Source organism: Arachis hypogaea, chromosome 4 (genome assembly GCF_003086295.3).
Source record: "Arachis hypogaea cultivar Tifrunner chromosome 4, arahy.Tifrunner.gnm2.J5K5, whole genome shotgun sequence".
In the NCBI taxonomy this organism is placed as follows: Eukaryota; Viridiplantae; Streptophyta; class Magnoliopsida; order Fabales; family Fabaceae; genus Arachis; species Arachis hypogaea.
In genome coordinates this window covers 108,486,969-108,510,718 of record NC_092039.1, presented here as the reverse complement: position 1 = coordinate 108,510,718, position 23,750 = coordinate 108,486,969, and the positions used below count along the sequence as shown (strand labels likewise).

Below are 23,750 nucleotides of genomic sequence, written 5' to 3'. Positions count from 1 at the left end.
ACTCAATTTTTGAGGTGGAAAGAACTTTGCCAAGAAGGCATTGACTAGCTTTTCCCAAGAGTTCAGGCTTTCTTTAGGTTGTGAGTCCAACCATATCCTAGCTCTGTCTCTTACAGCAAAAGGGAATAGCATAAGTCTGTAGACTTCAGGGTCAACCCCATTAGTCTTGACAGTGTCACAGATTTGCAAGAATTCAGCTAAAAACTGATGAGGATCTTCCAATGGAAGTCCATGGAACTTGCAATTCTGTTGCATTAGAGAAACTAATTGAGGCTTAAGCTCAAAGTTGTTTGCTCCAATGGCAGGGATAGAGATGCTTCTCCCATAGAAGTCGGGAGTAGGTGCAGTAAAGTCACCCAGCACCTTCCTTGCATTGTTGGCATTGTTGTTGTTTTCGGCTGCCATTTGTTCTTCTTCTTTGAAGATTTCTGTTAGGTCCTCTACAGAGAGTTGTGCCTTGGCTTCTCTTAGCTTTCTCTTCAAGGTCCTTTCAGGTTCAGGATCAGCCTCAACAAGAATGCTTTTGTCCTTGCTCCTGCTCATAAGAAAGAGAAGGGAACAAGAAAATGTGGAATCCTCTATGTCACAGTATAGAGATTCCTTGAAGTGTCAGAGGAAAAGAAAAGTAGAAGACAGAAGTAGAAAATTCGAACTTATCAAAGAAGATGGAGTTCGAATATTGCATTAAGGAATAGTGTTAGTCCATAAATAGAAGGATGTGAGAAGAAGGGAAGTAATTTTTGAAAATTAAGTAAAAAAGTTGAAAACATTTTTGAAAAACACTAATTGATTTTCGAAAATGAAAGTGGGAAAGAAGTAAAGTGATTTTTGAAAAAGATTTTGAAATTAGAAATAAAAAAGAGTTGATTGAAAGCTATTTTGAAAAAGATGTGGTTAAAAAGATATGATTGGTTTTAAAAAGATGTAATTGAGAAGATATGATTTGAAAAACATTTTAAAAGATTTGATTTTGAAAATTAATGACTTGGCTATCAAGAAAAGATATGATTCAAACATTAAACCTTTCTCAACAGAAAAGGCAACATATTTGAAATGTTGAATCAAATCATTAATTGATAGCAAGTATTTTTGAAAATAGAAAGAAATTGATTTTGAAAAAGATTTGATTGAAAAGATTTGATTTGAAAAAGATTTGATTTTGAAAAACTTTGAAAACTTGAAAAAAAATTGCATTGAAAACAGAATCTTCCCTCTTGTGCCATCCTGGCGTTAAACGCCCAGAATGGTGAACATTCTGGCGTTTAACGCCCAAAACTATACCTTTTTGGGCGTTAAACGCCCAACCAGGTACCCTGGCTGGCGTTTAAACGCCAGTCTGTCCTTCTTCACTGGGCGTTTTGAACGCCCAGCTTTTTCTATGCAGTTCCTCTGCTGTATGTTCTGAATCTTCAATTCTCTGTATTATTGACTTGAGAAGACACAAATTAAAAATATTTTTGGATTTTTAATAATCAAAATGCAACTAAAATCAGATAACAATGCATGCAAGACACCAAACTTAGCAGTTTGTATACTACTGACACTAACAAAATGAGAATGCATATGAGACACACGAAACACTCAAGTCAAGAGAATTTAAAGATCAAAGTAAGAAATCATCAAGAATTACTTGGAGATCCTTAAGACACATGAATGAATGCATGCAATTGACACCAAACTTAAAATGATACTCTAGACTCAAACAAGAAATATTTTTGGATTTTATGATTTTGTAAATTTTTTTGTGCTTTTTCGAAAATAAAGTGGAAAAAGGTATCAAAATTCTTAATGAGAATTCCAGGAATCATGCAATGTTTAGTCTAAGACTCCGGTCCAGGAATTAGACATGGCTTCACAGCCAGCCAAGCTTTCAAAGAAAGCTTCGGTCCAAAACACTAGACATGGCCAATGGCCAACCAAGCCTTAGCAGATCACTGCTCCAAAAGCAAGATTGATAGAAATCAACAAGCTCTTGTGATGATAAGTTGAAACCTCGGTCCAATGAAATTAGACATGGCCTCTCAGCCAGCCAGACTTCAACAGATCATCATGAAACTCTAGAATTCATCTTCAAGAATTCCGAAAAAGAAATACCTAATCTAAGCAACAAGATGAACCGTCAGTTGTCCAAACTCAACAATCCCCGGCAACGGCGCCAAAAACTTGGTGCACGAAATTGTGATCAATACTTTTCACAAATCAAATAATCCCCGGTAATGAATCCAAAAACTTGGTGTTCAAAACCATGGCATAAACACAACTTCGCACAACTAACCAGCAAGTGTACTGGGTCGTCCAAGTAATAAACCTTACGCGAGTAAGGGTCGATCCCACAGAGATTGTTGGTATGAAGCAAGCTATGGTCACCTTGTAAATCTTAGTCAGGCAAACTCAAATGGGTATGGTGATAAACGAATAAAACATAAAGATAAAGATAGAGATACTTATGTAATTCATTGGTAGGAATTTCAGATAAGCGTATGAAGATGCCTTCCCTTCCGTCTCTCTGCTTTCCTACTGTCTTCATCCAATCCTTCTTCTTCCTTTCCATGGCAAGCTTAAGCAAGGGTTTCACCGTTGTCAGTGGCTACCTCCCATCCTCTCAGTGGAAATGTTCAACGCACCCTGTCACGGCACGGCTATCCATCTGTCGGTTCTCGATCAGGCCGGAATAGAATCCAGTGATTCTTTTGCGTCTGTCACTAACGCCCCGCCCTCAGGAGTTTGAAGCACGTCACAGTCATTCAATCATTGAATCCTACTCAGAATACCACAGACAAGGTTAGACCTTCCGGATTCTCTTGAATGCCGCCATCAGTTCTAGCCTATACCACGAAGACTCTGATCTCACGGAATGGCTGGCTCGTTTGTCAGGCGAGCACTCGGTTGTCAGGCGATCAACCATGCATCGTGTATCAGGAATCCAAGAGATATTCACCCAATCGAAGGTAGAACGAAGGTGGTTGTCAGTCACACGTTCATAGGTGAGAATGATGATGAGTGTCACGGATCATCACATTCATCAAGTTGAAGAACAAGTGATATCTTAGAACAAGAACAAGTGGAATTGAATAGAAGAACAATAGTAATTGCATTAATACTCGAGGTACAGCAGAGCTCCACACCTTAATCTATGGTGTGTAGAAACTCCACCGTTGAAAATACATAAGAACAAGAGTGATCATTGGCTTCGGTCCCAGAGAGGGAACCAGAAGAACCAAGATTTCAAATACAATAGTATAATGTCCTACTTATAGATAACTAGTAGCCTAGGGTGTACAGAGATGAGTAAATGACATAAAAATCCACTTCCGGGCCCACTTGGTGTGTGCTTGGGCTGAGCAATGAAGCATTTTCGTGTAGAGACTCCTCTTGGAGTTAAACGCCAGCTTTGGTGCCAGCTTGGGCGTTTAACTCCCATTCTTGTGCCAGTTCCGGCGTTTAACGCTGGAATTCCTGAGGGTGACTTTGAATGCCGGTTTGGGCCATCAAATCTTGGGCAAAGTATGGACTATCATATATTGCTGGAAAGCCCAGGATGTCTACTTTCCAACGCCTTTGAGATCACGCCAATTGGGCTTCTGTAGCTCCAGAAAATCCACTTCGAGTGCAGGGAGGTCAGAATCCAACAGCATCTGCAGTCCCTTTAGTCTCTGAATCAGATTTTTGCTCAGGTCCCTCAATTTCAGCCAGAAAATACCTGAAATCACAGAAAAACACACAAACTCATAGTAAAGTCCAAAAAAGTGAATTTTAACTAAAAACTAATAAAAATATACTAAAAACTAACTAGATCATACTAAAAACATACTAAAAACAATGCCAAAAAGCGTACAAATTATCCGCTCATCACTGATCAGCACCAACTTGTCAATCATGTGGTGGGGGCATACGTCCAAAAAATTCCTGAAGCGCTCCCAATACTCTTAAAGAGTTTCTGATTCGCCTTAAATAATGCAGGAGATTTCTTTCCTCAGTCTATCAGTAACTTCAGCTGGAAAGTATTTCTCCAAGAATTCTCTCCTGAGCGTATCCTAGTTAGTAACAACCGCTTCAGGTTGAGTGTAGTACCACTCCCTCGCCTTTCCCTCAAGAGAAAACGGGAAGGCGGTCAGCAGAATAGAAGTCTCATCTGCACCATGACGCCTAACAGTAGAACAGGCTGTCTGAAAATTCCTGAGGTGCTTTATAGGCTCCAGCGCAGGTAAGCCATGAAACTTAGGTATTAAGTTGATTAGCGCAGTCTTCAGTTCAAATTCTGCAGCCAGATTTAGGTGACGCGCTTGATACAGTTGCAGGGTAAAGTCTGGAGCTCCTGCTTCCTGGAGAGTAATCCCCCTGGGCTCCGCCATATTACCTGCACGTGAATCAACCGAATTAGTAGAAGAGGAGCTTGTTTCTTCCTTAAATGGCACTTCAGATTCGCCCTCAGATGAGACTGGTGAATTGATAGTAACCACTTCACCTCCCTCAGAGGCTAACCAACGCTGAGCTTGCCTAATACGTGAAAGAGTTCTTTCAATTTCAGGATCAAATGCGGCTAAGCTCAGATCAGGTAGTGAACGCGTCATTCAACGAAAGAAACATACAGCTCATGGTAATAAAATAAAATAAATATGCAAATAAATAAAATTAAAAATATTTACACCAACTAATAATTTAGCACACCATTGCAACTCCCCGGCAGCGGCACCTAGAATTGACGTGGCGGAAATTAGCCGATTAAGAAATTAATATAAGAAATACGTTGCAAGTACAGTTCTTAACCAGCAAAAATTCGCTTATCAATTTAGAAAGGGTTGTCACAAAATTAGAATAAAATATTGGGAGTATGAATCCCAGGTCGTCTCCCAACGAGTTGATAAAAGAGTGCTATTTTATTAGTCAGTAGTTTTTCGAGAAATTTTAAGAGTTTAGAGAATAGAAAAAGAAGTGATTGTAAATTAAAGTAATGAAAATTAATGAGAGAATTTATATAATCAAAATAAAAGCCTTGACCGGGAGAAGATTAATTGGAAGTTCTATCCTTGTTGGATTTTTCCAAGTGTAATATTAAAAGGTTGTTGTTCTACTTAGTCATCCCTTACTGAATAAAGGAAAGTCAAGTAACTAACTAACCAACTATATCCTCAAGTCCTAATCCTATCCTAAAGAAGGATTAGAGTCAGAGACTAGAGAGCCAGCCAACAACTTCCAATTAAAATGAACACTTGAGTATTCCAACTCAAGGGTCTCCTTTTAATCAACTCCCAAGTCAAGTTGGGAGTTTACTCCATTGACATGAATATAACTTTCACAGGCATAAAAAGGGAATAAGAAGAAGATATGATAAATTAAATAATAATTAAAAATTAATTAAAAATAAAAATAGTACTTTGCATTAATAAATCCCAAAATGTAACATTTTTATCTGAACAGGGTTAATGGGCAATTAAAAGAGTAAAGGAATAAGGAAAAAAATTGGAATACTGGCAACTTTGATGGAGGTAATGACTCTTCTCAATGTCCAAAGCAAAATCATAAAAAGCATAAAAACTAGAAATCTACGAATCTCAAGAAAACCTAGAGGGAGTAGCAGTTTCTCTCTCTAAGATTCAAAAACTAAGAACTCAAAACTGAAAACTATGCGAATAAGAATGTCTCTCGAGTCTCTGCTTGTCCCCTGACTCTAGTCTGTGTTTTTGGGCCGAAAACTGGGTCCAAACTCAGCCCAAAATTGCCCCCAGCGTTTTCTGCGATTTCTGCAAGTAGCTCATGTCACGCGTACGCGTCATTCATGCGTACGCATCGTTTGGCAAACTTCCTTGTCACGCGTACGCGTCAGGCACGTGCACGCGTCGACGTGCAAAACTCTGATTCACGCGCACGCGTGAGCCATGCGCGTGCATCGATGCTCGCTGGTTATCTCCTTTATTTCTTGTGCTTCTTCTCTTTATGCAAGCTTCCTTTCCATCCTCTAAGCCATTCCCGCCCTATAAAGTCTGAAAACACTTAACACACAGATCACGACATCGAATGGTAGAAAGGAGAATTAAAATACTCAATTTAAAGGTCTAGGAAGCAAGTTTTAAATCATAGAACAAAATCTAGGAAGGAATTGTAAAATCATGAAAATCATATGAATAGTGTGCAAAGGCTTGATAAAAACCACTCAATTGAGTACAAGATAAACCATAAAATAGTGGTTTATCAACAATGGTGACCTTTGAGGGGCTGTTTCCTAAAAATACAGAAATTGCCGACATTTTGTAGGCGCTTTTCAGGGATCGGCCTCTGAATCCTCGTGACGTGATGCGGGATCCCAAGGTGGGTAGATCTTATGTTGGTAGGTCTTTTTTTGTTGAGTTTACTTGTTTATCTATTTTCGATTTCGTAACTTATGATTTTGTTCTTTGCAGCATTTGAAGGATGGCTTTGTGCAGAAGCCAGAAAGGAAGGGGTGTCGGGATCTTCTTAATCGACTCCTCTAGTGGCTTCTATCCCCAGCTCCCAGACGGTCTCGCAAGAGATCATTCAAAAGGGGGTTACCGGGGATGACGAACTTCAAGGGATCCTGATTCCTGATCCTGACAGGGAGCGTAAGAGGCCTGAGGGGGGTAATCATGAGGGTCTTTGCACCGGAGTGGTTACCCCTTGCATGATGGATAGGTCTTTTGACGCTCTTGGCTTTATTGATCATCATCTGCTGCCCGGAACAGATGATTTCTTTTGAGATTGTGATTTGTCCGGTCAAGACAAGTCGGTATACCGCACGCTCCTTCATTCGGCTGCTATTATCCAGAAGGTTGAGCCTATGCTTTCACATACTTTTTTTTGGCGAGAAGCTTCGGCAGGACCAGACGGATATTGGTGTTCTGAAGGGACAGTTGTAGGTGGCTTAGGTTTCCTGGGTAAAGGTGGCCAAGGATGCCACGGATGCACTTGCCGAGATCCTAAGATTGTCAGAGCGGGAGACCGAGCTGTCAATTCAGGTGGCTAGGGCCCAGAAGCTGGGTGTTGATACCGAGACTGCGGCTACGGCTGTTCATTACAAGGCAAAGGTGGCAAAGACCAAGGTGAAAGGCTTGAAAAAATGCAATGCCAGTCTTTTAGCCGATGCACAAACGGCCCTCATAGCTACCAAGGAAGCTTTGAAGGCTCAAGTACAGGTTTTGGCTCCGGATGCGGACGTGTCTGTGATGTTGGACCATGAAAGATGGCTAGACCGTGGACTTGGAGTAGTTTATTTCTATTTTGTATTTTATTTGATAAGTCTGTAAGTTGTCTGTTCGGTGTTATACTTTGCTTTTGCAGAACTATTTTCTTTTATTTGATAAGTTTGTAGGCCATTTTTTGACTCTTTAAATTGCTTTTGGGCGGCCTCTTGGTGGGATGTTTTGCTTCTGTATGAATAGTGGACCTCCTGGTGGACCATTTTAAATACTTGTGTTTATTTTGTGGATATCTATTTGTATTGGCCTCAAGGGTGATCGGGCCCTGGAGGTAGCTATTTGTTTGTTCTATTCGTTCCATTGGTTTGGTGAGAACATGAGGAAATGACTTTAAAAAGAAACTACTGAAATGCCTTTTATTAAGGGTCGGGCCTCATTAGAACCTCCTGTTGTGGGTAGAAAAAAGTGCCTGAGAAAACAATAGACAAAACAAAGATAGTGATAAACGGGAAATGAAAAATAAAGGAAACAAAATGACCTTAATCTTTGCTAAAGTTATCAGGTTGGTGGGACATCTTTATGTGTAGTAGTGCCATATGTTTTCGGGATTCCATGACCTCGGTAACTCGGTCCCATTGAGTCGTTTGAGTTTGTAGGCTCCTTTTCCAATTAACGGACTTGATTCGGTAGGGCCCTCCTAGTTGGGAGTGAGTTTTCCTTCTCCCGAGGTGGGGGGACTGATGTCGTTGCATCGTAAGATGAGGTCTCCCTGTTTGAAGTCTCATTTCACCATGCCATGGTTGTACCTTAGGCTTATCCTTTGTTTTAGGGCTAGCTCCCGTAAGTGTGCTATGCTTCTGACTTTGTCCGCGAGATCCCACTCTGCATCCACGTTGTGTCCTCCTACAGTTCTCCATGGGCTGGGATCCCTGACCTCTACGGGGATGACAACTTCTAGGTCGTATGTCAACGAAAAGAGGGTTTCTCCGATTGAGATTTGAGGGGATGTTCGGTATGACCAGAGGATGGATCTGAGATCATCGGCCCATAGGCCTTTTGCTTCATCTAGTCGTTTCTTGAGGCCCTTCACGATGATCTTGTTGGCCGCTTCTACTTGGCCACTGGTTTGCGGATGTTCCACTGAGCTGAATTGCTGTGAGATGCCGAGTCCTTTTAGGAACTCCTTGAATTTTTTGTCCGCAAACTGGGTTTCATTATCTGAGATTACCATCTCTGAGATTACCATCTCTGAGATTCCAACCCGAGTTATGACTTGCCTCTAGAAGAAATTTCGGCATTGAGTGGTCGTGATGGTGGCCCGTGCCTCAGCCGCAATCCACTTTATGTCGTAGTCGGTGGTGACTATAAGGAATCGAAGTTGTCTGGGAGCCATGTGGAAAGGTCCTACGAGGTCAGTTTTTCAGGTTCCGAAATGTTGATCTACCATTATCATGCTGAGTTGGCAGAGGGCTGCTTGGTGAAGGTTGGCATGGACTTGGCATTTCCGGTAACTTTTGACCAATTGGAGGGAATCTCTGATGATGGTGGGCCAGAAGTACCCAGCACGGATGACCTTTTGGGCTAGGGTTTTGCCCCCAACGTGGTGGCCGCAACATCCTTCGTTAATCTCATGAAGTATGTAATCTGTGTCGCCAGGTTCTATACACTTGATGAGGCATTGAGACAGTCCCCATTTATACAGTTGCCCTGCTATTATGGTATACTTCAGGGCTTCCCGCTTTACACGCTTTGCCTCCTTCGGGTCCTCGAGTAGGCTCTCATCGATGAGGTGTCAAAGGATTGGGAAGGTTCAGGAGTGCTGATTCGATATGGTGAGGTTTACCATAGTTGTAGTTGCAATAAACGGTGTTTTAATGACTTCTTAGATTATCAATCGATTTGCTGAGGCTGACTTGGTACTTGCCAATTTAAAGAGTAGGTAGGTCCTCACGTTTTGTTCCATAGAAATGTGCTGGATGGTCACCTTGTCGAACTCGGTGGTTAGTTCCTTGACTTTCGATAAGTACTGTTGTAATAGGAGGTCCCGTGTTTGGTAGTCCCCGTTTATTTGATAGCTAACTAACTGGGAGTCACTGCAGACTTCTAGTGTTTTTGTGCCGACTTCCTTGTCCAACGTCAATCCGGCTAAGAGGGCTTCGTATTCGGCTTAGTTGTTGGAGATCGGGAACTCGTATCGAATGGACTATTCGATAGCGATCTCGTTCTTGTTTTCCAGTATTTTTCCCGCTCCCCCTGAGCTAGTGTTTGATGAGCCGTCAACGTGGAGCTTCCATAATTTCGTGGGTTTGCTCCCCGGGGTCATTTTGCCTATGAAGTCTGTCATGGCCTGGCCCTTAATCGCGTTTTTGGGTTCGAATATGATCTTGTATTGGGATAGCTCGACCGACTAAGCGAGCATCCGTCTTGCCAGGTCTGGCTTCTGTAGCTCTTGCCTAACAGCCTGGTCCATCCAGACTATGATGGGGTGGCTTTGCAAGTACTGCTGAAGGCGTTGGGATGCCATGAGTAGCACGTATGTGATCCTTTTGAGTCTGGAGTAGCATGTTTCGGTATTTTGGAGAACCTTACTTATGAAGTATACAGGGCTCTATGTCTTTTGTTCATCTTCTCGGATGAGTGATGCCGCTAGTGCTTCCTCCGTTATGGATAAGTAGAGGTATAGTGTCTCTTCGTTTTAGGTTTCAAGAGTATGGGAAGCTCTCGTAGTACTCTTTTGAAGTGTTGGAAGGTTTCTTCGCATTCGAGTTCCCATTTGAAGCTTCTACCCTTTTTCATGAGCTTAAATAAGGGGGCCTTTTGGGCCGACGTTCTAAGGAAGCATGAAAGGGTGGCGAGTAGCCCGATTAGCCTTTGGACATCTTTGAGGCTTATGGGACTGCTCATCTCGAGGATGGCCTTGCACTTTTCTGGGTTCGCTTCTACTCCCCATTGCGTGATCATGAAGCCCAAGAATTTTTCGACCTTCATTCTGAAGGCGCACTTCGTCGTATTAAGGCGTATCCAGTGCTTTCTCAAGGTGTCTAGTATGAGCTTGAGGTTGTCAATAAGCTCCCCGCCTGTTTGTGTCTTGGCTAGCATGTCGTCGATATAAACCTCCAGTTTGGTCCCTGAGAGGTCTTTAAAGATCTTGATGATGAGCCTTTGCTAGGTGGCCCCGGTGTTCTTTAACTCGAAGGGCATGACTGTGTAGCAGTATGCGCCTTCGGGGGTTACTAACGCAGTTTTCTCCTCGTCTGGTCAGTACATGTGTATCTGGTTGTATCCGAAGTAGGCATCCATGAAGCTGAGAAACTGGTGTCTCGAGGCGGCGTCTACTATCCTATCGATATATGGCAGGAAAAAGGTGTCCTTTTGACGAGCTTTGTGTAAGTTCTTGTAGTTGACGCATATTCGCTACACGACACTGGCCAGCCAGGTTGTATAGGGGAGTTCTCAGATGAAGCCTGCTCTTGACTTGCTTTTTAACCTCGGATGCTTGGTCTGTGGATATTTTCCTTCTTTTTTGTGCTACTGGCTTGGCTTTGGGATCCACAGCTAACCGATGGGAAATCAGATCTAGGTCTATTCCTGGCATGTCGGTCAGGATGAATACAAATAAGTCCCTAGTTTCTTTTAGGAGTTCCTCGAGGTCACTTTTTAGGTTGAAGGGCAGATTCTTGTTGATGAATGTGAAATCGTCTTTGGTTTGCCCTATTTGTAGCTTTTCCATGTCTCCTTCTGATTCCGGTCTGGGTTGATCATCTTGGCATGCGTCTAAGTCGGCAAGAAAGATTCCCACTGTGGCTCAGGATCATTTCTGCATGGCTAGGTTGGTGTTGTTGCATTCCACTGCGATTTCTCGGTCACCATGAATCATTTCGATGGTTTTGTTGTTGGCTTGGAACTTCATGATGAGGAACCTGGTAAATACGGCGGTGAAGAGGTCGTTGATGGTTTTCCTCCCTAAGATAATGTTATATGCCTTGGAAACCTTTAAGACCACAAACTTAGAGAATATGGTCTTCTTTTGGTTACCGGATCCAATGGTGACTAGTAGTATTATAGAACTGTCTGGTTTGAGAAAGTTGTCCCTGAGCTAAATTACTCCGTTATGGTGGCTTTGTAAGTTTTCGTTTCAGAGTCCTAGCTCGTCAAAAGCTCCTCGGAAGAGGATTTGAAGTTGGCTCCGATTTTCACTAGTATCTACTTAACTAGACCGGTTCCAACCCTGGCTGATATGACAAAAGGGGCGTCTTCGTCCAAGGTGTCGTTCTAACAGTCATCGAGGAAGAATGTTATCGTCATCGAAAGGGGAGGGTACTTTTTTTGTCTTTTACTGCTAATACCCGGAGGTCCTTTTTTAGCGTTGACTTGGATTTTACGGTGCATCTTTCCCTATGATGATGTTCACTATGATCGTCGGGTTGGTTTCCGGGCTCTCCTGCTAGGCCTGTCTTATCATCCTGGGATTGTGTTCTTCCCATTCCTACGATTTCTCACTTTTTGGTTTTTTTAGGTTCTCGAATGATTTTGGTGAACTCCGGGAGTTTGCCGTCTCAGATGGCATGTTCGAAAGCGTCTTTTAAGTCAAAGCAGTCTTAAATTTTGTGTCTGTATCCTTTGTGATAGTCGCAGTACAGGCTTTTATTATTGCCTATTCGCTCTTTTAGTTGTCCAGCCGTCGGGAGGATGCTCGTTCCGATATCTGGTGATAGATCTCCGTGATTGGGGTCGATAGGAGGGTGTAGTTCGTGAACTTCCCCACCCTGGGTGGTCGGTTGGGGGTGGTGGATTTGTAGTGCTCCTTCGGGTTGTCTTTGGGCGGTGGATTTCTTCGAGGTGCCATATTGTCGTGCTGCCGTTTATTGGCTGCCACGACTTGACTTACCTCTTTGTCATTTATGTATTCCTATGTAACATTCTGGGTTTCATGCATTGTCCAGACTGGTTTGGTGGTGAGGTGCTTTCGAAAATCTTCATTCATGAGCTCGTTGGTCAGGCAGAGGCTGGCTACGGAGTCCGTGAGCCTGTCAACTGTCAAGCACTCGTCGTTGAACTTGTCGAGGTATTTCCTTATGGGTTCGTCTTGATTTTGCGTGACTCCTTGCAGGTTGATCGGGTGCTTCGCTTTTGTGATCCTGGTAGTGAACTGTGCCATAAACTTTCTGGAGACGTCGTCAAAATTGGCTATCGAGCCATTGGGAAGAGTGTTGAACCACTTGATTGCGAGGCCAGCTACGGTTACTAGGAAGGCCCTACACCGAACTACATTGGCAGCCCCTTCTAAGTTCATCCGGGCCTCAAAGGTCATGAGATGTTCCTGTGGGTCCTTTCCCATTGTATTTCATGTTGGTTGGCTTATCGAAACCCTTTGGTAGCTTGGCCTTTAGGATTTTCTCGGTGAATGGGATGGCTACCATTATCACATGCTCGCTCCTTGTCCGTTTGGAGTCCCGTCGGTGCCTTCTGTCGTTGTCGGCGCCCTAGCTCTCTGGAAACGCTGCGGTCCCGTCATTTCCTGTGTCACCGATCTTGTGACCTTTTGTTCTTGGTTTCTCGCCATGATCAGCTCCTGGAGGTCGCTTGGCTTGCATGTTCTGGCTGGTATCGCTCCTTGGAAGCAACCCAGCCTTCAAGGGTTTATACTCTTTGATAGAGCTCTTAGATTATCTAGATCGCTTTCTCTCATAGGTCGTCAGTTGCTCTGGATTTATTGAGTTGGTGATCATCTTCTTTTGGTCGCTACTTGTTAGGGGTCGGCTGGCGGTGCACAGTGCTGGTTATCCTCCTGTGGGTCAGTGGAGGGACGTCGTCCCGTGGTTTGTTCATTGGGTTCGGTAGGTCTGACTCATGGTGAAAGTTTGAGGATCGCGCCTCAAATTCTTTCGTCATATCGCCAAGACTTTGCAAGTCCCCACAAACGGCCCAATGTAATAGACTTCGCTGGTACGAGTTGTGAGATAGATTAGACACTCGCCGGTCTTGGATGGTGACTTGAATTGGATCTTCTTGGAGTAGTGGGAGGTTGTACTTGCAAAGACACTCTGACACTCAAGTAAGAATGGATATAAGAGATATAGGTGAGGGTTAAGAATATGTCACGTATCTGAGGGAGCCTTTGGTTCCCTTTATATAGTTAGAGGTTGTTATCTTATCTTATTTTATTGGCTAAATAAGGGGAGTATTTGAATTTGAATATTAGTTAGGGGTTCGTGGCTATTGGGCCGGTCTAGGCCGAAATAGCAGTCTCTGCCCAGGTAACCGAGTAGTAGGTGCTTCGATTCGGGACCTGAGAGTCGGGTCCGGAACAGTAAGTTAATTTTTTAATATTAGTATTAGTATTAATTGTTGTTGGTTGGTGTTGTTTAGAGACTTATGTTTGTTATATTAGGTATTTGTTAGTGTGATTCAAAAACTTAATTTAGTTAAAATGTCAGTTATTGGTGCTGTAATTTTTTAATATGTTTATGTATAATAATAAAAATTTATTTGATTAGTTAAAATTTTAGATAATGTGTTATAACTTTTTAAATATATTTAGGATTAATAAAACTTATATTTTATTAATAAGACTATAAATTAAAGTAAAATTATCAGGCAATTCAAATTAAGAAATATCTTAATTAAGAAACTCTATTTCCTGCAGAATAAAAGATTATAGAAAGTTATAATTAAGAAATATTAATTTTAGAATATTTTTCATAAAGAAATATTAGGAATAAATACTGTTTTGGTTCCTAAGATATAGGATCAAAAATCAAAATTGTCCCTAACCATATTTTGGATTTAAAATCGTCCCCAACATTTCATTTGGTATTAAAATCGTCCTTTTGAATAAAATAATTTTTTTAAATGACAAAAATACTCTTTTTTCCCAACATTTCACTAAACTTCCATTAATAAAACTCAAAACTACAAATTCTTAAATACAATTAGAAAACTCAGATCCAATTACAAGAATTAGAAATCTTCAAATTTATCTCCAATTAAAAGAATCAAAAATCCATAAATTTAATTACCAAGAACAGTCAAATACAAGTTAGTCGTCATCTTTTTCTTTTTCTTCTTCCATTAACAAAACTCAGAACTAAAAATCTTTAAATACAATTAACGAAACTCAGAACCAATTACAAGAATAAGAAATTTCCAAATTCATCTCTAATTACAAGAACCAAAAATCCATAAATCTAATTATCAAGAACAATCAAAACCCAAAACAAGAACCAAAGAACCAAAAAAAGCAACAACAAAATCTAGAAACAAGAACAAGAATAAAAACAAAAACAAGAATTAGGAAATTAGGGATTGTGATGAATAAGAACAAGAATTAGGAACTTGAATCTTAACTTGTTTGTGATGGCAGTGACGGTGGAACTGCGTGGTGGTGATAATAGTGAGTCTAGACGGCGGAGGGCAGGGAAGGAAGGGGAAGGGAGGCGCGGTGGTGATGTTGAAAAACGTGAGGAACATGACCACCACCGCCACCACCACCACCTCCCTAATGACGACGAGAAACACAAAACGAAGGTGAAGGCCAGGCGCGGTGAGGCGAGGCGAGGGCGAGTCGCAGCGCTGCGAGGGCGAGGACGACGACGGCAGCGAGGACAAGGGAGATGGTTCCTTCTTTCCTTCTCTCTGTGTTTCTGCTTCTCTCTGTTCTGAAAGTGTGAGTGAGAAGAAGGAGTTGTGATGGAGATGATCATACTGAGGATATAATGGTCCAAGGGACGATTTTAATACCAAATGAAACATTATGGATGATTTTAGATCCAAAATAAAATTAGGAATATTTTAATTTTGACCCTATGTTTTAGGGACTAAAATAGTACTTATCTGAAAATATAAATTATAATTTTATGTGAAAATTTTTTTTAATATAAAGAGTTAGGCATGTTTTGGTTATGTAAAATATTAAGTACCCATATTTAAATTTATATATCTATATATGTGTGTGTGTAATAATGATAATAACTAATTTTTTTAAAAAAAATTGACTAAAGCTACACCAAAAAAAGTTAATTAATATGTTTTAATTAAGAAATATCCTTATTAATATCTTGGTAGATGCCGTATAAAGTTATAATTAATATTTTTTAAAAGATTTTTCTAATGTTATTAATATGTTTAGAATAATTATAATGATTTTTATATATTTTCATATTGAATTGTGTTCGTTACCTGGTGTTCTCGGGTTGTCGGTAGGTGATGAATAGGAGAGAGGGGGAGACCCCGAGCTAGCGTGGAGCGAGGGAGATCATGTGCTGGCGACGTCGGAGGTCGAACGGAGCGGGGGGGTGACCACCTGCAAGGACACTTCGATGATCAAGTCAGAGTCCATACTGGAGGGTGGCAGAATTAGGTAAGGGTGTGACGTACCTTGGGGGGAGAGCTGTCCTCTCCCCTTATATACTATGTTGGGTGGGCTTATTAATGGTTAGACCCATTAATAGGGGATGTGAGCTGTCGCTTTCCACGTGAGCGGGTCGTCCGTGCTTTGGGTCGGGATGCCGGGTACCAACCCTGAGGGCACCGACCCGAGCGATAGCATGCTTTGGGTGGTAAGTCGGTCGGGCCCCATGTCGGGTGTTTGGGACCGACCCGTGGAACCCTTTTGCTGGAGGTTTGGGCCTGGGTGGGGCAGTGCCCCGACCCGGCGACTTCTTGGGCTGGACTTTGTCAGTAACAGTGCCCCCAACGCGCCAACCTTGACGTTTGGGGCTCGTGGCTGGGCGCGTTTGTCTTATTCGCCAAGGCGGCAAACTTTTCTTCTTTTTCGGGAACTCGTTGATGGCGTTTTGTGTCCCTCATGTGTGGTCGCTTCGACCTTCGCGCTGCTTTCTTGGTTTTGGCGCTGGGCATTAAATGCCCATCATTTCATTGATTTGAAATTTTGAGTGAAATGGCAAATATGCCCATGCCTTTTGGCGCTCTTCCTCGGCGGTTACGCTTTCCTCCCCTTATTTTTATTTTGTAACCTCCTCTTCCCTTTACTTTTCCTTCTCCTCATCCTCTTACTCTTTCTCACAGCTGCTGCTCCTGCTTCTGCTTCTGCTTCTTGCTGTTGCTTCAAGCGTTCTTGCTCCCTACTGTTGCTTCAAGCATTCTTGCTCCCAGCTGTTGCTTCAAGCATTCTTGCTCCCAGTGCCCCATCTTCCTTCCTATCTGCTTCTTACAGATTCTGCTTCTTCTGGTAAGCTTTCATGGCTTTTCTCCCCTTTTAGGTTGCTTATTTTCAGTTTTCGTGTATTTTTGCTTGTGTGCCTGGGTTTTTTCGTTTTGCTTTTTCTTCTTAGAGGGGGTGCCACTGGGCTTTTTTTGCGTTTGTTCTTGCGTTTCTGGGTTAGTATAGAGGGCTAGAGGGTGATTCATAGTTCTCTTTTTGCTTTTTCTGTTTTTGAAGGTTTTCGACTTCCCATCTTGACTAAGTGGTGCCCCCGCTGTAGGTATGGCCGAGCGTCTTGCTTCCTCGAGTCAGGCTCAGCACCCTCTAGCCGACTTTGTCGACCACTACGCCTGGGTTTCCTCTGACGTGAGGGATACTCCTTCTAGGATTACCAAGGAGGGGCTCCATAAATTACGACAGTCAGGGCTCCTGTGTGGAGGGGGTCCCGAGAAGGCGCTCTATCAAGTCTATGTCCCTGCTGGTCGAGAGCGTGTCTGCTAAAAGAACTTGGCTTCCCCTCGAGTTGTTGACTGGTTGTGGGTTTACGAGCCCATGTTCACGACCTTGGGGCGTCGTCTGCCCTTTTCTCCTTTCGTTATGGGTTTGTTAAATCGCTACGATGTTGCACCGTCACAGCTTCATCCGAATAGTTGGGCCTCCATCCGGTGCTTTGAGATGGTTTGCGAGTACCTGGAGCTTCCAATCTCAGTGAATGTCTTCCTCTACCTCTTCTTGCTCACGAACCCTTCTAGGCGGATCCCGACTTACTGGAGTTTTGGGGCGGGGTCCGACTATCTTATAAAGGTATCTTATGACTGGCTGAGCCCGGAAGATCGCAATATTGCCGATATTCTGTTGGCCATTTTTTGTGAGAAGAACCTTAATCCCCGTATGGTGATAGGGGACCGGGAGGCCGGTCGGTCGTATGTTGGTGGGTTCCTTTTCCTTTGAGCTCGTCTATTTCTTGATTTTCTATTGTTGACACCTTTTCTTTCTTTTTCTTTATTCGCAGTTTCCATGGCTGGCAGGAAAAGAAGACTTTGGCTGACTTGATGAATCTAATCAAGGGGAACGAAGAGGGTGAGGATGACTCTCCGGCGACTCCTACAGCAAGTCAGGAGCAAGGGGAGACCGGGGAGGCCAGTGGTCAGGCGGACGGGGCCGACCAGGCTCATCCGGAGAAAGTTGTTCCTCCCGAGAAGGTTGCTGGGTCCGATGGTGTGGAGACGGAAATTTTTGAAGAGGATTTTGGTTTTGGTGATGATGAGCTGAAGGTTGTGGGTAATCCCAAGAAAAGGAAGCGAGATACCGGGAAGGCGCTCTCGATTATGGAGAAAAACTTCGATGCTGGGGTTTTATCGAGTCCCAGTTGCTCCCCGGCACCGAGGAGTTTTTCCATGAGGCCGACCTTTCCGGGCAGGCCAGGTGGATCTACCGTAGTCTTCTCCGAGCCACTGCTATCGCCAAGAAGGTGGAGCCTGTCTTGGGCAACTATCATGCTATGGAGGTAAAGCTTCGGAACTCCCAAAAGATCTGACGGACTCACAATCTCGGGAGGAGTCTCTGAGGACGAAGTTGTCTGAGCAGGAGAAGAAGGCTGAGGAGGATGCTAAAGAGATTAACAGGCTGGTGGATCGGGATATGGCTTGATGAAGGATCTGAATACCTCCCGTGGTGGGACTGTTGCCATGAAGAAAAGGGTTGAGGAGTTGGAGGAGAAGCTAAAGTTGGCGGAGAGCGCGGCGGAGGCTACTTCTTAGGAGATGGCTGCCCTGAAGAAAAGGAACAAGGAGCTTGCAAAGGGGGCTCGTGAGGCCGTTAAGCTGACTGAGGAGGGGATAAAGCTGCAAGTGGTCGTGCTGGCTCCCAATCTTGACCTCTCCCAAGTTGGCGCGATGAAGACTGTGGAGGGCGGGAAGATTGTTGATATTCTTTAAGCGCTTGGATGGATATTTCCCGATTTCCTTTGCTCTTTGTTTTGTTTTGTAACTTGTTCTTTATTCTGGGGCCTATTATGAGGCGCCCTTTGGCTGTACCGAATACTTTTTCTTTTTGCTTATATTTAAGACTGCCGTTTTGGTTATTGTTGGTTTTATTCGGGTCGTCGTGGCTTTGCTTTTACTCTTTGTTTGCTCGGGCCGTCGCGGCCTTTTGGTTTACCGTTATCGTGGTATTTATTTGTTGTTGCTTATCTGAGCCGATTAGTTTTCTTTTGGTCCCTTATGGTTCCTGGGGTGATCAGTCCCGGGTTTCCGTTGGGTTGACCGTTCGCCTTTTTTGTCTCGCTTGTTATTCTGATTTGAGACTTGCAAAAAGTAAACTTATCAAATTGTTAGGATTCTGAGACAAGGAAATAATGTAACGCGTAATTAAGTGAAAGATAATAGAAGAAAATGATATGATTGTAGAAAAGAGAGACATAAAAGGAGAATGTAAAGGTGGAACATAGGAGGGGGGTTGAGGTTGCCAGGTCGTGTGGTCGCCCCTTCTTACGAGTAGAACCTCCTGAGGTTTTCCATGTTCCATGTTCTCGGCACCTCATTTCCATCCAATTTTTCTATCTTGTAGCCTCCTTTACCAAGGACTTCTTTTACTCTATAAGGTCCTTTCCAGTTTGTGGCTAGCTTGCCTTCTCCTGGGGTTGGTGGTCCTATGTCGTTACGTCATAAGACCAGGTCGCCTTCTCCTAAGCTTCTCTTCAGTACTTTGCCATTGTACCTTAGGGCTATTCTTTGCTTTATTGCTGCTTCTTCTGGGTATGCCATTTGCCTCGTCTCGTCGGCCAGGTCCTTTTCGATCGCCTCACTTCCTCCTCCGAGGAGTAACCTTGGGCTTGGTTCCCCGACTTCGACTGGGATGACCGCGTCGACCCCGTATGTGAGTCGAAAGGGGGTTTCACTGGTAGATGATTGGGGGTGGTTCTGTACGACCACATGACTGAGGCTAGCTCGTCTGCCCATGAGCCCTTCTTCCCTTCAAGTCGCTTCTTTAACCCCTTTAGGATGACTTTGTTGGCCGCTTCGACCTGGCCGTTGGTTTGGAAATGCTCGACTTAGGAGAACTTCTGCTTGATCCTTAGTCCTTCTAGAAATCCTTTGAACTTCTTGTCAGTGAATTATGTCCCGTTGTCTGATATGACGGTCTCCGGGATCCTGAATCTAGTGACCACTTGTTTCCATATAAACTTTTGGCAATTTACTGCGGATATGCTGGCTAGTGGTTCTGCTTCCACCCATTTGATGTAGTAATCTATGGCCACTATTAAGTACTTCACTTACCCAGGTCCTGGTGGGAATGGCCCCAAGAGGTCGACTCCCCATTGGGCGAAAGGCCGGGGAGCCATTATTATATTGAGCTCCTCGGGAGGTGCTTTATGGAAGTTGGCATTTTCTTGACATTTTTTACATTTTTTCACGAACTCCTGGGCATTCGACATTATTGTAGGCGAGTAGTATCCTGCCCGGATGATCTTTCTTGCCAAAGATCTTCCCCCGATGTGGTGACCACAGCACCCTTCATGGACTTCTCTTAAGACAAAGTCCGTCTGGTCGGGGTGTAGGCATTTGAGTAGGGGCTGGTGAAGCCATCCTTTGTACAACTGCCGTTGTATGATTGTATACTTGGAGGCCTCACTCTTAATAGGTTGTGCTTCCTTCTCATCTACGGGTGTTTTCGCATGCTCTAGATATCGGGAGATGGGGTCTATCCATGAGGGTGGATTTGGCACCTGGGTTGTGCACATGACGATTACAGGTTCCGTTGCCAGCCCTTGGATTAGAGATCTGTTCCCCGTTCCAGGTTTGGTGCTCACGAGCTTGGAAAGGTGGTTGGCTCGAGCGTTTCTTTCTCTTGGGACGTGCTGGATTGTGACTTCTTCGAAGCTTTTGCATAGCTCTTTTACCTTTTCCAAGTATTTTTGTAGCAGCGCGTCCCTGGCTTGGTAATTATTGTTTACTTGGGAGATGACGACTTGGGAGTCGCTACTGACTTCCACTTTTGATGCTCCGACTTCTTTGGATAGTATCAATCCCCCTATCAGCGCTTCATACTCGGCCTGGTTATTGGAGACCGGGAACTCGAACTTGATGGATTGCTCGTAGGCTATTCCTGCCAAGTTTTCGAGGATGATCCCGGTGCCTCCGAATGTTTGGTTGGATGCTTCGTCAACGTGGAGTTTCCACCGTGTGTTCGGTGTGTCGGGAGTCTCCCCTGTGACTTCTACAAGGAAGTCTGCCATTGCTTGGGCTTTGATTGCCTGTCTTGGCTCGTATTGCAAATCATATTGGGACAGCTCTATTGCCCATGCCATCATTCACCCTGTCAGGTCAGGTTTTTGGAGGACTTGTCGAATGGCTTGGTCGGTTCTTAGAATGATTGTGTGCCCTTGGAAATATTGCTTTAGCCTTCTAGATGAGATCAGTAGAGCGTAGGCCAGTTTTTCCAACTTGGTGTATCTCATCTCTGTGCCCTGGAGTATTTTGCTGATAAAGTATATTGGGTGCTGAGCCTTGTCCTCTTCCCGGACTAGGACTCCCGCCATTGCTTGCGTAGTCACGGTCAAATAAAGGTATAGGAGGTTGCGAGAGTATCTTCTTGAAATGGCTGAATGCTTCTTCACATGCTGGGGTATACTCGAAGTTGATTTCTTTTTTCATTAGGTTGAAGAATGGGATGGCCCTTTTAGCCGAGGCTCCGAGAAACCGAGACCAAGCCGTGAGCTTCCCGGTGAGCCTTTGCACATCTTTGATGCACCCAGGGCTTGTCATCTTAAGAACGGCTTCGCACTTGTCGGATTGGCTTCTACCCCTCTTTATGTTATCATGAACCCCAGAAATTTCCCACAAAGTCTGCCATAACCGATTTCCTGGCGTCACCGGTTCCTAGGCTGATTGGGAGAGAGATCGTCCCATCGGGTTTGATGTAGTTATCGCCTAGTCCCATGACTCCATGTTGGTGATTTTTGAGGTCGGATTCTTTGAGTCCCATGGCGTCAAACACGTTTCTAAATAAGATATTAGAGTCGGCTCCTGTGTCGACAAGGATGCGCCTAACCAGTCCTGTGACCATTGCTGTAACTACCATAGGGGGGTTTTCAAGGAGGCCATTGAACCATTTATCTTCTGGGCCAAAGGATATTGTGGGATGCCTTTTGCTGGCGGTGGGACCATCTGTCGAGATGGAGAGTACGTGGGTATCCCTTTTTGTTGCCGACTTGGATTTGCGGGGGCTGTCGCGCCCGACCATGATGTTGACCGAAAGTTGGGGGGTTACCGGCATCCCCTGTGGGTTCTTGTCTTGGCTTAACAGTTCGGCTTCGGTCTTCCTCGGGGCGTTCCCTTTCCCGCCTCCTCGGTTCCCTGATGAGCCGGGAGAATTCGCTCAGTTTTCCCTCTCTGATGGCCTGTTCCAAGGCGTCTTTAAGGTCGAGGCAGTCTTGTGTTTTGTGATCGAATCCTTTGTGGTAATTGTAGTAGAGGTTCTTGTTGCCTCCCATTCTCTCCTTCAACGGTCTAGGTCTGGACAAGATTCCCTTGTCCGCAATTTGCTGGTAGACTTCCACTATGGGCGCCGTAAGTGGCATGTAGTTCGTGAACCTTCCTACCCGTGGGTGCTTGGGTAACTTGTTCAGGGTGACGTCCCTGGGAGCTTCTTTGTGCCTGTTGACTTGAGGGTTTTGCCGGGTTGGCGGGTTAGAGAGCAGCCGTTTATTGGCTGCTACGACCTAACTAACCTCTTCGTCGTTGATGTATTCCTTGGCTACACTTTCGACTTACTGCATGGTCCATATGGGCTTGGTTGTGAGGTACTTTCTGAAGTCCTCGTTCAGTAGCCCATTTGTTTGGCATAGGTTGGCGACTGAGTCCGTGAGGCTGTCGATTCTCCAGACACTTGTCGTTGAACCTATCTAGGAACTTCCTGGTCAGTTCCCTGGGTTTCTGAGTGACCCCCAATAAGTTGATTGGGTGCTTTGCCTTGGCTATGCGTGTCGTGAACCGAGCCAAAAAGCTTTCGGATATGTCAACGAAGGTTGTGATGGACCCTTGTGGGAGGGCGTTGAACCACCTGATAGCTGGTCCGACCAGTGTCACGGGGAATGCTCGGCATCTAACCGCGTCGCCTACCCCTTCCAAGTTCATCCTTGCTTCAAAGGCTGTGACATGCTCTTGGGGGTCCTTGGTCCCATCATACCTCATGTCCGTCGGCTTGTCGAAGTTTCTCGAAAGCCAAACCTTGAGGATTGAGGGGTGAAAAGGGGTTGCTCCCATGATAATGGGATCTTGTTGTCTCCTGGACTCCTCCTTTTGGGACCCCCGGCGGCTTTCCGACTTGCTTCGAGTGGGCCTGGAAGTTGCTTGCGTGTGCGCCTCTTCGTGCCTTGTTAAGTTTCTACCTTGGCTGTCGTGTGCTCGGGAGGGGGAGCGGGTGTGGGCGTGTTACCGGCTAGCGCCGCCGCGCGAGTGGCTGGTGTTTGGGACCGCCGTTGTCGCTTTCCACGTGAGCGGGTCGTCCGTGCTTTGGGTCGGGATGCCGGGTACCAACCCTGAGGGCACCAACCCGAGCGATAGCATGCTTTGGGTGGTAAGTCGGTCGAGTCCCGGGTCGGGTGTTTGGGACCGACCTGTGGAACCCTTTTGCTGGAGGTTTGGGCCTGGGTGGGGCAGTTCTCCGACCCGGTGACTTCTTGGGCTGGACTCTGTCAGTCCGTAACAAATTGTAATAATATATGTATGGATAATTTTTTAATATATGTTTTTATATTAATAATAAATTTTGTGTAGGAAGCATTACCTTACCGAAAAGTAAAAAAAGTTGTTGTTTTATAAAAATATAATTAAGTATTATTTTAGCCTTTAATGTTTGGATTAAATTTTAATTTGGTTCATAATATTTTAAATATTTTATTTTAGTTCTTAAAAAAATTTAAACAAATTTAGTATTATTCTATCGTTAAATTTGATACTAATAATTAACGGAATGAGTAACGTAGGTATTGTTAACGTTGTTAGTTAAGTAATATCTTTTTTTCATGTATTAGAAAAATATAACTAAAACTTTTTTGTAACACTTCTTCTCCTCATTTTTTTTAGTCAACTCCAAATTCTAACAATTAATCATTAACGCTTCAAAATTAAAGAAAAAAATTTTATATTAGTGATCTTTGTTGGATTGATTTTATTTATATACTGAAATCGAATGTTATTGATTCTTTAATATTGAATTGTTTGTATCAAATTTAACTGTGGAAAAACTTTAAACCCGCTTAAATTTTTTTTTTAAATTGAATAGGATATTTGAAATGTTAAAGACTAAATTAGAATTCGATCCAAACATTGAGAACCAAAATAATATTTTACCCAAATTATATAATTGTTAGTAATGTGCATGATTAGTTAGTATAATTGTTAGAGTGAGTTTTTGATATTGTATAGGATAAA

The 23,750-nt window shown here is 43.7% G+C and overlaps 1 protein-coding gene across 1 annotated transcript; it reads right to left on the bottom strand.

The window, feature by feature from the left end:
• Window positions 1–19,588: 19,588 nt before the first annotated feature.
• LOC112795148 (uncharacterized) lies at window positions 19,589–20,623 on the bottom strand. The gene has a single exon (XM_025837099.1). The coding sequence runs from the start codon at window positions 20,621–20,623 to the stop codon at window positions 19,589–19,591; it is 1,035 nt and encodes a 344-aa protein (XP_025692884.1).
• Between the last annotated feature and the right edge of the window lie 3,127 nt (window positions 20,624–23,750).